The 12,897-nt window shown below is 41.2% G+C and overlaps 1 protein-coding gene across 1 annotated transcript; it reads left to right on the top strand.

The window, feature by feature from the left end:
- The first annotated feature begins 3,021 nt into the window (after positions 1 to 3,021).
- On the top strand, positions 3,022 to 12,119 carry LOC139464459 (cytochrome P450 2J3-like). Its single transcript, XM_071245986.1, has 8 exons — positions 3,022 to 3,680; positions 5,376 to 5,598; positions 6,429 to 6,555; positions 7,330 to 7,489; positions 8,019 to 8,155; positions 8,822 to 8,918; positions 10,412 to 10,615; positions 11,597 to 12,119. The coding sequence occupies exons 1-8, from the start codon at positions 3,284 to 3,286 to the stop codon at positions 11,770 to 11,772; spliced, it is 1,521 nt and encodes a 506-aa protein (XP_071102087.1). The 5' UTR covers positions 3,022 to 3,283; the 3' UTR covers positions 11,773 to 12,119.
- Positions 12,120 to 12,897: the final 778 nt, after the last annotated feature.

The raw sequence follows: 12,897 nt of genomic DNA, 5'->3' as shown, positions 1-12,897 counted from the left end.
ATGTACTGTAGACGCAATTTAGAGATAAACTGATTCTCGAGATTCCTAAATAGTTTGTTGAGTATTTTTACACCATTTGCTGGTGTTCGTGCCGTGATCTGGTTTCGTGGTTGACCAGTCAAGTGGAAGTAGAACCCACAGAACCGTTAACAAAGGTCAGAGTTTTGTCATTGTAAGTGATACTCGACGATACACATACATGGTAGCGAAGTCAATGACATTTTGATGGTAGACGGGATGGTTGCAATCACACTTTTCTGAATCTCCCAATTCGTTGAATCCGTTTGAATTTTTATGTATCCTTGAACAACAAGAACACTGATGTCAAACAATAATTGTGATTAATATATTGGTGAAATTCTACTACAGCCACCCAGCAAGTGTAGATTGTTGACGTGTGTATGGTTGAGAGTCACGGGGCTGTGCTTCTGAGACCAGGGTGATTGGTTTGTTTTACGCCGCACTCAGCAATATTCCAGCCAGATAACGGCTGTCTGTAAATAATCGAGTCTGGACCAGACAATCAACTGATGAATATCATGAGCATCGATCCACGCAACTGGGATACGATGACATGCATCAACCAAGTCAGTGAGCCTGACCACCCGATCCAGTGAGTCAGCCTTTTATGGCAAGCATGGGTTGCTGAAGATCTATTCTTCCCCGGATCTGCGACCAGGATGAATAAATAAGAATAAAGTAATAATAAAAACGTGGTAAAACTCAAGTTTTATTATTATCAGCTAAATCTAACCAAAGACAGGCAATCTGATGTTCCAAGACCCGATTTGACACTGACAATAATCACTGATTAATAAACCAGAACAAATATACAAGCAGAGTAGCTAAGCAACTGTAGAACGGCTGTTAAAAAAGAGAGCTGACAAGACAATCGACAAGACGCATTGACCGTCATTTAAGTTGGCTGTGACAAATTAACAATTAACAATTAACTCAATACACCAATTAACATAAACACATGACACTTTTTTTATGGATAGCATCTTCTTTCATTCATTCTTTCAGAGGTACTTCTGGCTCCTTCATCAAGTTAATGATGAGCTTGGTTTAACGTCCCGGTGGCAATGGGCTTGCGTACGTGTTTATTGTATGCGTGTAACATTAATTTTTTAATAAAATAACGTAGGAACTATTTCAGGCATATTGTGACAAATGGTTCAGTGTTAGATACATCATTTATAAGATCAAATGAATTTTATTGTATCAACAAAATATCTTTTAGTCAGATCATGCACAAAAACGATACACGGTACACGTAGGACAAAAAATAATTAATAGTATAGTTCCAGATGGGCAAAGTATTGTTTTCAGACAATATATTTTGTGGTTATTTGTAATAGTAAGTGAGTGAGTATTATTTTTATGCCACACTCAACAATATTTTCCAGCAATATCCTGCTGTGGGACTGCAGAAATCGGCTTCAAGCATTGTACCCATGTGGGGACTCGAACTGGGGACTCAAACCGCGTGACAAGAGTACACTTTAACCACTTGGTTACCTCATCGCCCGTCATTTGCAATAATTACATCAAGTGACCAATGTGGTTCTTACCTATAACTACCCCAACACCAGAAGTTTATGCCTTTGCCATGATGCTAGAACAAGTTCCGTACATGTAAACTGATGGGATTTTCAAAATGAAATGTAATGTAATGTACGCGGTCCAAATAACACGAATGACGCGAACGGAATGTGATCCGTGTTCAAAATATGTGAGGATGTTGGCCTTTATCAGTACTTTGACGACTACTTCAATGGAATTATGTCGTGACATGTTACTGCGATAGGAAAGCCCAAAGTGACTTTGGGTGTAGGTTTTACTCCAGGTACCACCTAGCGGACACCTGTCCATATACCCTCTCTGTGATATCCATCTCCAGATACCATTTCGGATAGAGGGCGTTCCACAATCCGACTTTTCATCACCGGATACCAATTGGGATAGCAAGCATTCAACAAATCGATTATCTAGCACCGGATACCAATTTGGATAGCAGACCTTCAACAATTCGACTTTCCAGCACCGGATACCAATTTGGACAGCAAGCATTCCACAATTCGACTATCCTTCACCGGATACCAATTTGGATAGCAAGCATTCCACAATTCGATTATCCAGCACCGGATAGTAATGGTGATAGCCAGGATTCCACAATTCGACTATCCAGCACCGGATACCAATTCGGATAGCAAGCATTCCACAATTCGACTATCCAGCACGAGATATCAATTCGGATAGCAAGCATTCCACAATTCGGCTATCCAGCAACGGATACCAATTCGGATAGCAAGCATTCCACATTTCGACTATCCAGCACCGGATATCAATTCGGATAGCAAGCATTCCACAATTCGACTATCCTTCACCGGATACCAGTTTGGATAGCAAGCATTCCACAATTCGACTATCAAGCACCGGAAACCAATTTGGATAGCAAGCATTCCACAATTCGACTGTCCAGCAACGGATACCAATTTGGATAGCAAGCATTCCACGATTCGACTATCCAGCACCTGAAACTATTGGGATAGCAAGCATTCCACAATTCGACTATCCAGCACCGGATACCAATTTGGATAGCAAGCATTCCACAATTTGACTATCCAACACCGGATACCGATTGGGATAGCAAGCATTCCACAATTCGACTATCCAGCACCGGATACCAATTCGGATAGCAAGCATTCCACAATCCTTACAATTAATAAATGCATGGACATAGTTCGGGAGGCACAACTTGTTGTTGAAGATACGTCACCCAATGACATTGTAATAGTATAAATAGTATGTTTCAAGAAGAGTAGCTACCCCTGTGGATCCGCCGCGTTTGAAAGTGGATCATAGCAATAACAGCTGATACACTCTACTAGTTTCATTGCACTGTGAACCGCGAACGCTTGCTTGGCTGGTTGAAATCACTGAATGTGAGGGAGTGCAATGTTCGGTTTGTATGAGGACGTTTTGCTTCAATGCATCGACACACCTTGCATACGATCGTGTGTGTGTGTCCTCTAAAGCTTGCATATAAATAGCATGGCGAGCAATAGTCTGCTCTGAGCCAAACAGGAAATTTAACCGTCTCAAGGTCAACATGTGACTGGAAGAAGGATTCACGTAACATCGTAGCGAAACACGGTATAATATCACGCTCAAACTGCATGTACTTCTATCACTGGGTGCTTTATGTGACCCCGTTACCCACAGCTGCTACTTTGTCAAAAGTGAACGAACGCGGAAAGCTAGCACAGTGTGATTCAGGATGGGGGCTGCAGTTGATGTAGCAGCGCAGTGGATAGAGAAGAACGCCACCATTCTGACATGTGTGGGGATAGCGGTACTTGTCCTCCTTGTCAGTACCCTGTACCTCATCTGTCGGAGGGACGGGGAAAGACGCTCGCCCCCGGGACCAACACGATGGCCCCTCCTTGGCTCCTACCTCAACATGGCGTTGTTAGGGCGAGAGAATACTCATCGCTTCTTTCCGATGGTGCACAAGACGTACGGCCAGGTTGCCAGGATATATTTTGGACAATATCCTATGATTCTTGTGTCGGGATATGACGCTATACATGATGCGTTTGTAAAACAGGAAGAAAACACCATCGACAGACCTAGCGTTCTCCCGGGAATTAAGGCCATAAAACGCCTGGGTAAAGGTATGTATTGGGAGTGATCTAGCGTTATGAATATGTACAGGAGGGTTGAGGTTGGTCATCTCACAATTTTCACGTCGATTATCTGCACCTTTTCTAACAATACCGATTGTCGTATCTCGGCCATTTTGGAATGCAATCATTCGGCCATAGCGTATATCTGCATGGCCCAGTTACATCTATGGGGAACAACTCTTCCCTCTCAAAAATAACGCCGTTCAATCAATTTGCGAGCGCACGTTCGAATCTTCAGAAATGACGTCATGGTAGAACAAGAATTTCTCGTAAAATAAATCACGCTTCGTTCTTCATTGTTCTTCGCGATTTGTTGCGTAGCTATTTTATTTTACACGAAATTACATATATTTGTTTTCAGAAATATAATTAAAATAACATCCTCACGTAATACACATTTTAGATTATTGTGTTTTGTTCCTCCAAGGTCATTCCAATGTTTACGTGAACAGTGTATATTGTCCTCTTTTCCAGCCTACCACACATCATTGTCTTGCACTTTGACCTTCCGTGTGCACAATATGTTTTTGTGGTCAACACATATTTTGTGCATTCATGAAAAATAGTGGTGGTTCTCAGAAGTTTTTTCCCTTTAGGGGTTTTATGTGTGTTGACCACAAATAAATTATATTAAAAATTCTAAGAATGCACTGAAACTCATTTATCATATAAATCCAGCGACAAAACCCTTTCCATATCCAATGGAAAAGTAGAGTCGATAGTGCGATTGTGACTTTATCATGAGCATGTTTTTATGAATCACTATCAAATAGTGATGACCCCAAGCCTATCCTGCCAACCGGTGGCACCCGTCAAAAGTACATGCAAAGGCAAGTCAATTGTTCACATGAAAAAACACGGGAACATATGGTGCAAGTCAAACAAGGGAATTGCATCAGACATCACATTTGTCACTATATAAGAATTCTAATAATGCACTGAAGCTCATCTATTAAATTTCATTTATCGATGTGTCTGGCCATCAGAATCAATTCACCTTGGGTTTCTGAAATCTAGAATTGGCATTATTCCATGTCATTACGAGGCTCAGATATTATCAATTTGACGCATAAATCGCCTCATTATTCTTCAGGAGGCTCTTGGTTAGGGGACTTACACAAATAAACAATATATATTAATCTGACAGTTTCAGGAGACACAGGGCATATAGCATATAATTGGTGTATTTGTTAAATGGATGTTGTCACAGACAATCCCTGTGGAAACTACTAATTCAGCGTTATGTTGGTTGACGGGAGTATGTCATGTTACGAATTTGTTACGACGCGCAAAAGAATCTGTTTCGGGAGACACTCAAGATTGATTATTCCCCGAGGTTGACATATTGAATTTATAAAGGCCCCGCTAACTTTCACGCTTCCTGCCATGTTCATGCAAGCTCCTCACAGCGATAGTCCGATAGTGTAACGAAGGTGTCACGCGCTGGGAAGGAGCTTGATGTTCATGTATACAAGGGCGAATAACTCTAAATTCTAGAACAAAACCAAAAGTACTACTTGCTGTGGCCGAACACTATTGTCAAATATGTTCTACTTGTTTAACAATTGGCTGCCATTGGCCATTACTCCAAATACCTTTACAACAGTATCTGCCGCCACTAACATTGACACACAACACTGATTAGACAACAAATTACCTTCTTTGACATACTATTTGTTCCAGGAGTTCTGTTCGCCAGTGGTGAGGACTGGGTGGGTCCAGGTAAACTGTTGCGATCAGGCCTTGCTACCATCCTGAGGAGTGTGGAATACGAACAAATCTTAACCGAGGAAGTCAAAATACTTATTGATGACTTCTCCAACGAAGGAAAGATCAGTTTCCAGCCAGGGGGAAGCATTGACATGGCAGTCCTGTCGTGTCGATATGCCGCCATTACGGGAAAGAGGTATGACTTAATTTGAAATACTAAGATGAGAGGGTTCCAGGAGGGTTCCAGGAGGGTTCCAAGAGGGTTCAAGGAGGAACACATATCTCCTTGGAGCGCTTGATGAGACACCATGCCTCCTTTGGTTTCAGGACAAACACAGACCCTTCCGGGGTGGTCCGGAAAAGCACAGACATCGTTTTAGGGTTCGGGACATACACAGATCTCCTTGAAGGGGTCATCAAGGAAAGTGGCTTAACGTCGCGTCCAAGATTATTGCACTTACATAGCGACCTGCATGCACGTGTGTGTGTGTGTATGTGTGTGTGTGTGTGTGTATGTGTGTGTGTGTGTGTGTGTGTGTGGCTGCTTGTACTTGTCCGGACTAATACCGCGTTTTTAGTGCTGGACCCCCGTGCTAGATGCCAATCGACAGTTTAACATGAATACTCCACTCAGATACAGTATACTGACTCCAAGCCGACCAGTCCTTCTTTTAGCCTTTTCATGCCAAGCGGCAGGCAGCGTAACAACAAGTGCAATATTGTCTTTTGGTATGCCGCGGCTTAGGGTCGAAACCAGGACCTTCCGCTCACCAGCTTGCCGCGGCTTTGGGTCGAAACCAGGACCTTCCGCTCACCAGCTAGACGCTCTAACACTAGGACACGGAGGCGGCCCCCTCTTCGAAGGTGGTATCTGATTTTGTAAATTATTTGCGACGTAATCAAAAGTCACACAATCATGAAAATGATTGGGGATACAACCTGTGGTTTATACACGAATACAGAATAAAATATATCCTAAATATGTCAGGCTGATGTAAATACTTTCTTTTGTAATTGGTGTTTCAGATTGACACACACTGATCCTAAGCTTGAGAAGGTCCTGAAATATCTAGATGACATTTCAAAGTATGGAGGGACACTCTCCCCTGTGGCAATGGTACCTCTTCTGAAGTACCTTCCGTTCACTGGCAAGGTTAGTCAAACAAAATAATCACTCTCATTAAAATAATACCAAAAATACCCGAGGACATCCAATTTCAGTTCACGTCAGCACGACCTTTCGGTGAACTTTGACCGACCAATGAAATTACTAACAGGAAATCAGATTCAGCCAATTAGAAAACTATTTTCTTGACCTTTACTGCATAAGTTTCAAAATGTAGACATCCATTCGCACTACGCTTTGAAAGTATTTTGACAATTGAAAGTGTTTGATTCAAAATTTGAAAAGTGGATAAATGAAAATTCTGGAATGCCAAATAGACGAACGGGATTGTATGACAGTACTTTCCGCAGGCTGTGGAAATTCTCACAGTTTCAAATATTCACAGAGCGAAGGACGACTGTTTTAACGGAATCAGTCGCACAACCCGCAACTGTTGTTCCGAATGCTTCCGGTTTACTGTTTCTTTTCATGTTTGCATCATTTAGAAAACACATTCGGATTTTCACTTTCCTCATCTCGTAAGCGACGCTCTGATTGGTCGGATGAAAGATCGTTCTGACGTGAGCTGTAATGAGATGTCCTCAGTGTCAGTGATCACAATGACCTGTTTTAAGGAGATTTACAAAATATTTTTTTGGCCGCGCTATTAATGGTTTAGAGACACTTAGTTGGAAACAAACATCACTGCAAAGCATCACTGATGGATGAGCAAAAACAGGTGTCATTGTATCCGAAAGCATTTGTGTGATATCAACAGAATCTTGTTAACAGGTTCGTTAATCACAAACATTGGTTTTTCAGGCATATCGAAATTTAATAGGAGCATACCACGGTCTACATGCTATGTTGATGGGAGAGCTCGAAGACAGAAAGCCAACTTATGATGGGGGCCGTCCAAATTCTGTGATTGACTTCTTCCTCAAGGAACAAAGAAACAATCCTGACTCAACACCATATTCGGGTATTATATATATATATATATATATATATATATATATATATATATATATATATATATATATACTATCCTGCGATCTGATTGGATGACAAAAAGTTGTTAAAAGAAACTGGATTTTGACTCCGGAGGAATGCTTTTTTATTTTTATTTCTTGATGGACATTTGAAAATAAAACACCGTTCGGCTTTAATAAATGGATACTACACTTAATCGATAAAACATTTGATCAATATTTATCACAATTTCGATCCAGAAGTTTTTAAGAACCGTGATAGAATATGCCTTCAGCAACCCGTGCTTGCCGTAAAAGGCGACTATGTTTGCCGTGAGAGGCGATTAGCGGGATCGGGTGGTCAGGCTCGCTGACTTGGTTGATGCATGTCATCGTATCCCAATTGCGTAGGTCGATGCTCATGATGTCAATCACTGGATTGTCTGGTCCAGACTCGGTTATCTGCAGACCGCCGTCAAAAAGCTGTAATATTTCTCAGTGTGGCATTAAACAACAAACAAACAAACATTTGTCCTGCAGATGGAAACATTGCTGTGGGTATGGAGGAGTGTTTCACCGCAGGTGGACCTCCCATAGGGTGGACACTCGGGTGGGCTGTGATTCATATTACGGGACATCCCAGCGTGCAAACCACGTGCCAAGAAGAGATCGACAAGGTGATTAGATACATCCCTGCTGATGATGGACTGATGATAGTGGAGTACAGTTAAACATGGTGACCCGTGAAGATCCGGTTTAGTATCCATCTTCATCGACCCATGCTTGTCGTAAGAGGCGACTAACGGGATCGCTTGGTCAGTGAGTTGGTTGATGCAATCATCGTAATCCAACTGCATAGAACGATGCTCAATGACATTATGTCAATCACTGGATTTTCTGATCCAAGCCCGATTATTTACAGACAGCCGTCAAAAGGCTGGGAGTCCGGCGTTTAACAATTATTTGCTCCTGAAAAAAACCTGGAAAAAGATCATTTGTCACCAGGTTTTACCAAATAAAATAAATTGATCGCTGGACATGGCTGATATTCGGCAAAATATGTGTTTTGAACGTATTTTTTATTGTACGTACAGCGACAGCAAATAAATCCTGTTTTTATCAAAAGTAGTTGCATATATCCCACGGTTGATGGATGATTCGATATTTACATGGATAGGTAAATAAATATTAACGACGTTGATATATTACTCGGATGAAAAGAAAGAATACGCATGGGTCGAGAAGCATATAGAGAAACAAATATGGAAGCGATAGTGCAGGAATATATATTCACTTGCAATACCCTTTGAAAAACCGTAATATATATCATCTCTGTTCTCAAGGTATGTGGCAAATCCCGTCAAGTCAGATTTTCGGACATCGATAATCTGCCCAATGTGCGTGCTGCATTGTATGAAACACAGCGTCTGGTGACTGTAGGTGAGTGAGTTGATGAGTTTCAGTTATTTCATGTCCTGTGACATTAATTAGGAAGGAAAACCGGAAGTGATGCAAGTCTTACACGGTTACTATATAGATTTTACCCACGAGCAGGGGCGTGACCTTGACACACGATAAGGATGAACGTTGGGTTCGAACCTACGATCCTGACACACGTAAGGGACGCAACTCTACACAGCGAATTCCATTACTTTATCTGTAAACCCTGTTTTGTAGGTAGGTTCATACGTGAGGAAATATGGACCTATACATGTACGTTTATTACATGCATATAAACCACTGGAAAAGAGAAAGTATACCCATGTCTGATGCTGACTAAAATGAAACAAACAATAAAAGGTTATGTAATGGTGATGTATTTGATACGGGCGTCATAGTTGTGTCTTGGACCTTACGTTTATTGTGTTTCGGCGACTGTTTTGAGCCTGGTAACATTTTGATAAAGTTTGCAATTTTTTGTCAAATCTTGTTTTAAAGTGTATACTTTCTTTTGCCCGGCAGTTTACAAAGTATCGTCATGGATTTACCAAAAGCTACTTACTGCACTGTATTAGGAATCCATACTCATCTTACTCATCCTCATCTTCCGTTTGTGGTGAGGAGGATGTTTGCAATAAAAGCAGTACAGCATATGATACGTCTTTATTTTTGCACTGACATACAATCTGTTTAGTACAATAAACACTGAATGAATGTATCTGATATTACAAGTGCGGTAATTAACTTCGTCAAGCTCTGAATCAAAGAGGACTATCTTTACATAACCGTTTTAAATTGGTTCGACAAACAGGCTATTATAAACAGATCATTTGTCCATTCGCTAACGCAACTCCTGTTTGTTTTTAAGTGAGTGAGTGAGTGAGTTGGGTTTAACGCCGCTTTTAACAGTATTCCAGTTATATCGCGGCGTGTCAGCTTCATGTGGGAGGAAAGCCCGAAGTGATGCAGGTCTCAAACGTTTACCACTTCGGTGAAACCCACGAGCACGGGTATGGTGCTGACAAACCTAGAAACAATTGGGGCGAACCGGGATTCGAACCCACAATCATAGGTTCCTGGCGATCCCAAGGGACGCAACTCTGCACAGCGAGTTTGTTTATGAACTGAGAGGCCTCGTGTCCCTAGTAAACAGTATGGTTTGTTGACGTTTTATGAAAAAAACCCAGAGAAATGAATTTGCAAGTCTATATTTTACGTAGTTCGGAGTTGTTCATGGGCAGTAGATTGCAAAGACTATCTATGGATGGATATACGAGAATGTTAGTTGGGAAACTAGTATGTATATGTATGCATTTCGCATTTGAAAAGGAAGTCGGTTACCACCACAAGTCTCCAGTATTATTGAATGTTCCGAAACACAAAATAAAATAATAATAATAATAGGCCAATTGAAATGTGTCAGTTGGAAACGTTTTCTAAGATTTGTCAAAGCAATATTAATGTTTAATGCTACGGTTCTCTCTCCATTCCAGTTCCCAACTCTGCACCTCATCTCACTAGGGGGGATATGACCCTGAATGGTTTCCATATTCCAGGACAGACAATCATTGCCACCCATATTAGATCGGCCCACATGGACGAGACCCAGTGGAAAAACCCGGAAGACTTTGATCCTTCGCGGTTTCTAGATGGCGGCAGGGTCAAAATTCCTCCCGCATTTATGCCATTTGGAATAGGTAAAATTCTCTTCCCCCTCACCCTTCATCTGTGTAGACTGACATTTTACAAGTATTTTATCTGTTTCAATTTCCAATTTCCGCCCGGATAGCGGAAGGTCCGGGGTTCGATCCCCGGTCGCGTCATACCAAAAGACGTTAAAAGATGGTACTTGTTGTTACCCTGTCTGGCACTCGGCATTAAGGGGCTAAAACAAGGACTGGTCGGCTCGGATTCAGTATACTGTGTCTGAGTGGGGTATTCGTGTAAGACTGGCATGGGATATCAGTGGGCTAGCACTATAAATCGGCATCAGTCCGGACTAGTACAAGCAGCCATACACACACGTGCATGCACGTCGCTATATAGGTGTAAAAATCTTGGACGCGACGTTAAAACCCATTTTACTTCACCACATCTAATATAAGAGCAAGAAAAATGTATCAGGTGGAATATATACATAATTACTTTTGGTCCCAGGTTCAACATTTTAATGCAGAAGAGAAGAGCAATATCAGATGATATAACACGTCATGCGCGTCACTTTGTATGGCCCCCTGATGTGTTCAATAAAAGGGTAAATAAAATCAAAATGACATAGGTTTTTATTGAAGTGAGACGAGTTCTATGGTTGAACAACTTCTTTATTACAATTGGTGCGACGTTTCGGTGTAGATCTTAACACCTTTATCAAACAAGTGATGGATAGGGCTAGACAACATAGGTATATATATACTTATTGACATATAAGTTTCTACACCGAAACGTCGCAACAATTGTAATAAAGAAGTTGTTCATCCATAGAACTCGTCTTACTTCATCACACCAACTTCTAAATGCCACTCAAAGAAGTTATAGGTTTTTATTGTTGTTACAACTACAAAAAGGCAAATACGTCATGTTTTTTAATTTTAATTCGTCTCCGAGTGTCAGTTCTTAAGCCCAGTATGTTTCAGGTTTATGATATGTTATTGTATCACAATGATTTACCCATATTTCAGGACCGAGGAAGTGCGCCGGTTCAGCTATTGCTGAAAGGGAAGTCGTGATGATGTTCGCAAGTCTTCTCAAGGAATTTACATTTTCCTGCGAAAATACCATGGTCTATGACGGGATAGGTACAGTGGCTGGCGTCCGTCCGCCAGAAAACAACATCACTGTGTGCAAGAGAGCCTAGAGGCCACATTGCCAATGAGAAGACCAACAATATACGTCAACACGTCAACAGGGCGATGCATTTTCCCGAGGCGGGGCCGTTAACTGACTATAAAGTCCAGTTTCCACCCTTGCCGAACTAGGCTGGAATCTCTAGGCTCGATCGTAGCGCCACCAGTGGCTATTACGAGTTATGTCCCTTCTATGTCTCCCCTATTGTCCAATCAGATTCCACTTCTCATATCACTTGCATTTGCTTCAAACAAAATGGCGGCACCCAGTCTAAACGATCTGATCGATAATCAACACCTATATTGTAATAAAACGGGCCTTACCCCGCATAGTGCATCAAATCACTTGAGCACCTTGATGTAAAAAACAGGAAAAGATTTGCAAAATATCTGTCGACGCCCAGTTGGCGGTACACATGCGTTGCCAAGCCTGCAGTCGACCGAAATCTTACATTGAAATCCGTGTTGGTTACAAACTGGATGTCCAGTTCGTTACGCGATTTTGATTTCACTATGCATAGACTCGTTAGTCCAGCCAAAATGTAGCTCGGGAATTCCAGCCTAGTTCGGCAAGGATGGGAATTGCTCTTTTATAGTCAGTTAACTATCTTGCCTCGGGATATTGAGGGCGATGTGGCACAGTCTTGTATTGTAGCAATCAAGCATTGCCAATCATTTTTGTAGCAATCTCTTCATGACAACCTTTGTCTGAAATATGCATGTCGGAAATATGGAAACTGCACCACAAAGCGATCTTAATACTAAACTTGATTCCTATACATAGAACAATCGTATGTGGAGCAGTAAGATCGGTTTGTGAAGCGGTGCCCTGGTCTGAAGGTGTGTATGCTTCACTGATTACATTGTTAAAGTGTAATAACTATGCTTCATTGATTATATTGTTAAAGTGTATGCTTCATTGATTACATTGTTAAAGTGTATGCTTCATTGATTACATTGTTAAAGTGTATGCTTCATTGATTATATTGTTAAAGTGTATGCTTCATTGATTATATTGTTAAAGTGTATGCTTCATTGATTATATTGTTAAAGTGTACGCTTCATTGATTATATTGTTAAAGTGTATGCTTCATTGATTATATTGTTAAAGTGTACGCTTCATTGATTATATTGTT

The sequence above is a fragment of the Haliotis cracherodii genome, unplaced genomic scaffold (genome assembly GCF_022045235.1).
Source record: "Haliotis cracherodii isolate W230 unplaced genomic scaffold, xgHalCrac1.p SCAF_17, whole genome shotgun sequence".
Taxonomy (NCBI): Eukaryota; Metazoa; Mollusca; class Gastropoda; order Lepetellida; family Haliotidae; genus Haliotis; species Haliotis cracherodii.
This window is presented reverse-complemented; position numbering and strand designations above follow the sequence as displayed.